Source organism: Erigeron canadensis, chromosome 1 (assembly GCF_010389155.1).
Source record: "Erigeron canadensis isolate Cc75 chromosome 1, C_canadensis_v1, whole genome shotgun sequence".
Classification (NCBI taxonomy): Eukaryota; Viridiplantae; Streptophyta; class Magnoliopsida; order Asterales; family Asteraceae; genus Erigeron; species Erigeron canadensis.
The window spans coordinates 2,420,196-2,425,433 of record NC_057761.1 but is presented as its reverse complement, the minus strand read 5'-3'; the positions used below and the strand labels follow the sequence as shown (position 1 = coordinate 2,425,433).

General features: G+C 30.5%; 1 protein-coding gene across 1 annotated transcript; it reads left to right on the top strand.

Moving 5' to 3' along the window:
- The first annotated feature begins 355 nt into the window (after positions 1–355).
- On the top strand, positions 356–4,950 carry LOC122611158 (glycosyl hydrolase 5 family protein-like). Its single transcript, XM_043784137.1, has 4 exons — positions 356–899; positions 3,338–3,585; positions 3,702–4,222; positions 4,436–4,950. Exons 1-4 carry the CDS (start codon positions 435–437, stop codon positions 4,864–4,866), a joined length of 1,665 nt encoding a protein of 554 aa, XP_043640072.1. The 5' UTR covers positions 356–434; the 3' UTR covers positions 4,867–4,950.
- The last annotated feature ends 288 nt before the right edge of the window (positions 4,951–5,238 follow it).

The window sequence follows — 5,238 nt, the reverse complement described above, 5'->3', positions numbered from 1 at the left end:
TTAATTAAATGTAAAGATGTAAGAGTATACTTATCATCTTATATATTGATAGATAAAGTGTTCTTACAAATAAACTATAATCTTTATAACAGAATATATAGATATGTATTGAGAGACTTAAACACAAAACAAAACACAATACTCCTTACTTTTAAGCATCAATATTTAAATACAATCATTATAATTCATTTGCATCAACGTCAAGTAAATTACTCCGTTTTATACACTCAACTCACTCAAGTTTGAACACTTTAATTATTTCCCACTTGTGTATAAGTAGAAAATTCAAATTAGTACAATGTGAGAAAACAAATGTTGACATTGACAATTATATTTAAAAAAATTTCAAAAAAACAAGTGTACATGGCATCATATTACTAAAGCTTTTGACAAAAACACCATATACATAACACCACAACTTAATTAACACGACCATGATAACAACGTTCCGATCATCTATCATCATCTTAGTACTATTCCTCATCCTCCCTCTCCTCCTCGTCCTCCTTGCGACCAGCGTCGTCCGCCACGATCACCACCATCACACAGACGTTGTCGTTGATCGTCTCTCGCTCTCAACAAACTCACGTTGGATTGTAGATGATCAAAACAATGGTAAGAGAGTGAAGCTATCATGTTTAAATTGGGTTAGCCATCTTGATACCGCGGTAGCCGAAGGGCTAAGCAAACAACCTTTGGATGTGATATCAAAGAAAATACTTGACATGGGGTTTAATTGTGTGAGACTCACGTATCCTTTATATTTGTTTACAAATGAGACTTTGGGTTCCATGACTGTAAGACAGTCGATGTTGGTGTTAGGATTGTCGGGATCCATAACCGGAGTTCAAGTCAACAACCCCTCTATCATTGACCTTTCTCTTATCAATGCTTTCCAGGTAAGTTTCTTAATTTTCAATATATAAATTATAATGCATAGAAATTAAATTATACCACATCATCATCATCATATATATATTAACAAACAAATAATGCATGCGTAATGACTTTTTGACTTATTTTAATTTGATAATGCAATGGCCTAAACTTAATATAATCTTATCTTAATCTTAATATATACTATAAGACAGTTGAACTAATGACTAATTAATTAATCACATCGTTCGATTTTATCAAATTGACTTTTGATGATGTCATCATTTAGATAAACTACAAATTAAAAATCCTAATAATCATTATCCAAATATATTATTATATTAATATTTATATTAATTTGTAGAAAAAGTCTCACTAATTTACACTTTTTAGTTTTCCATCAATAATTTACACTTTTTAGCCCTGAATACTTAATTTATATTTATTTTTAGTCATCAACTTAAATTTTTTTTTTTAAATTTACAATCATTTAATTAAATAAAATTTTTTAAACATATATATGAAATATTTTCTAAAAAAAAATATTTATTTGAAAACCTAATGACTTATTAACAAATATTAAAAGAGTCCTAATTGTTATCAAAAAAATATAAAAACAATCCTAATTGTTATCATATTATCATAGAACAAGTGATTGAAAATAAACATATGCGTGTTATGAACTCGCATCATGATTAAATACATATACTTGAATGTTAAGTTCGGGATCACAAATATGTTTATATTTCAATTCTTAATTATTTTTCCAAATAATATCACATTATGAGTACATTTGTTTCAAAATATATTATAATGAAGAAATTATTATATATAGCATGTGCCTCGTGAAATGACTACGGCAAACAATTCCATCAATATGTCTAGGCTAATAATGACAGTGAGGAACCTATGATTATTCTACTACAACTTGCAAAATATAACACTTAAAACCGTGTTAATATCGTAAATGTATAAAGATTGTAACCTTTTGTGACTTAAATGTATAAAGATCTAATATTGTTAATATCGTAAATCTTGTGTCCAGTGTTAGACACGGGTCTAAAATCTAGTATATAAAATATAATAATAATGATAATAAAGGTATTCAAAACTCACCAAATTGCATTTGCTGAATCTATTTAGGGGCCCGGGGCTCTCCGTTTTTTTTAAAATTGTAACCTTTTGTGACTTAAATGTATAAAGATCTAATATTGTTAATATCGTAAATCTTGTGTCCAGTGTTAGACACGGGTCTAAAATCTAGTATATAAAATATAATAATAATGATAATAAAGGTATTCAAAACTCACCAAATTGCATTTGCTGAATCTATTTAGGGGCCCGGGGCTCTCCGTTTTTTTTTTTTATAAATAAGTAGTATAGTTTTATCCGTAATTTGTAACTTGTATAAAAAAAAATATTTTGTTTAGCGTTATTTTTTAATTATTTTTCATAGAAATAAAAACGAGCTTCATAAACAAGGTTCATCTATATGTTGTTTCAACAAAAACAACAAATTATATATAATCGTGCTATAGCTAGGAAAGATGAAATGTGCACATTTTATGAGATTTATATGTTGTTTTCTTATCCTAAAATGATACTCCATAGCAAAAAGATTTATATTATATTTCCTTAATCCTTATCCTAAATTGATACCCCAATATAGTGTGATAACAAAAGCAAAAAGATAAAAATAACGTGTGTAGATAAAGCTATTAAAAAAAACGGAGGTTGTAGCTTTCAGGCCGGTATGGAAGAGAAATTAATGCTTTGATAGCGAAGGGAATATAAAATGCATTCTATCCAATTAATTAAATCTACTTGATTATTGTTGAACATGTATTTTAAAAGTAAATTAATTTGTGCTGAAAAAGCTAAACAAATGATACAATACTCTATGATTTTTGATATGTCCTTTAGATATGTTATTGTAATTTTTAATTATTATTATCTTTTTTAACATTCAACTTTTGAGTTATATACAAAAATCAATCAAAGAATTAAAAGAAATGGTATCACCTGGGATAAAAATGAGGGAGATTCAAGTTGAAAGTAACTTGGGGTCAAATTAGAAAAATTGTGGTTTTTGAATTATAATCAAGAGTCAAAATTCAAAGATAATCATTGAATCTTGATCATTAATTTCAAGAAAGTAACTTAGAAAAATAAATAGAAGAAATCTCCATCCGGATAAAAACCAGTCTAAGTCTCTTTACATTTCTTAAGCATTTGTCACTTAATCTATGCCTAATAATTTGATTTTCATATTATTACTTCGTGTTTTGTTTGCTAACTTTTATTTTTTGAACCAAACCGATTTCAACTTTTCTTAATGCGAATCTTAAAAAGGAAAATTTGATAAAATAGTATCATATCTGATCTACTAATAATTGGAAGACCATACCATTAATTAAATGATTTAAGTTTATAAGCAATTCTATGAATCTTTATTGATCAGGAAGTTGTTTCCAACCTCAACAAAAACAATGTTATGATAATACTAGATAATCATTTAAGCAAGCCTGGTTGGTGTTGTAACGACAATGACGGTAATGGTTTTTTTGGTGACCTCTACTTCGATGCTGAAGTTTGGATTAAAGGCGTCACTCGAGTTGCCACCATGTTTAGAAGTTATACCAATGTGGTTGGTTTGAGCTTGAGGAATGAGCTTCGTGGGCGTAGACAAGACGTCAAGACTTGGTACAAGTATGTATATCGATACAAATTGTGAATAGTGTACTTGAGTTAACGGATTTCGTAGTTGATGCAAACTCAAATGGCTAGTTTTTTTTCTTAATTCTTACTTGTCTTTCATGAATTAGGTACATGCAAAAATGTGCAGAATCGGTTCATCAAGCAAACCCAAATGTGTTAGTGATTCTCTCGGGTTTGAATTATGACCTAGATTTGTCTTTTCTTAAAAGTAACCCTATCAGCTTATCTTTTAACAAAAAGTTGGTCTTCGAGATTCACTGGTATGGTTTCTCAGATGGCAACGATTGGATCATGGGTAACTCGAACGAAGTATGTGGGCGGGTAATTGACTCGATGACAAACAGAGCAACGTTTTTGTTAGACCAAGGCTATCCGTTGTTTATAAGTGAGTGGGGAGTAGATCAAAGTGGTACAAATGAGAATGACAATAGGTATTTGAATTGTTTCTTGGGTTGGGCCGCTGAACATGATCTTGATTGGGCCTTGTGGACTATTGTTGGGAGTTATTATTATAGAGAAGGTGTGGCTGGGTGGGATGAGTCTTATGGGGTCTTGAATTGGAATTGGAAAGAGCCAAGGAATTCAAGTTTTTTGGAGAAGATTTCACCCCTTCAATCTCCTTTTCAAGGTATTAGCAAATTTATTCACTTTATTTTAGCTAGGCACGAATAAATCACATTAGTAGATATATAACACATTATCGGAAAAAACCTTACTCAATTAATAAATCTCAAATGACCAAAGTAGGTTGAGAAAGCAATCCAGTCAAGTTCTTATAACATCGAAAGCAACTCGTTCCACATTACAAACTTGTTTTATTTATGCCTCGTGTGAATTACAGGACCAGACTTATATATCGTTGGCCAACATAAAATCATCTTTCATCCAGCAACAGGGCTTTGTGTACAAAGCCAAACATTGACTTTGGGTCCATGTTATAATGCGGAGGCATGGGAATATACTTCACAAAACACGTTGGGCGTGAAAGATACAAACTATTGCTTACAAGCCATTGGGGTGGGGATGCCAGTGAAAGTAAATGTCATGTGTGCAGGAGTTTCAACAAGATGGGAAGCAATATCAGCCTCTAAAATGCACCTTGCATCAAGGATTAACAATGGAACTATTGTTTGCCTTGACATTGACTCTAGAAACACTATTGTTACCAATACTTGTAAATGCTTAACTAAAGATTTGTGTGATCCTGCTTCCCAATGGTTCAAAATCATTGATAGCACAAGTTCCGTTGGTATCCAAAATCTTTCAATTTGACACATCTTATTTGTGAATCATCAAGGCAAATTTAAGCAAATAATGTACAAGTTCCCATCATAGTTTAGGTTTGATTAACATTTACTTAGTTTATATTCATACTTGGTTTATAATTTAAACATAAGTGTTGATCACATACTACTTAGTACTTACATTTCGCTTAGAATGGTTTGTCCTAAGAAAAAAAAGGGCACAATTTTTTATTTTTGATATAATTAGTTATTGAAGGTAGTTAAAACAAGAAATTGAAAAAGGTTTAAGCCCGTGTATATATGTGAGTGAAAGCCTCATTCTTTCCGAATAATTTGAACAGAGAAAACATGGATGAGGATTCCCTCAAGTTATAATACTACCTTGACCTATCAAGTTGTT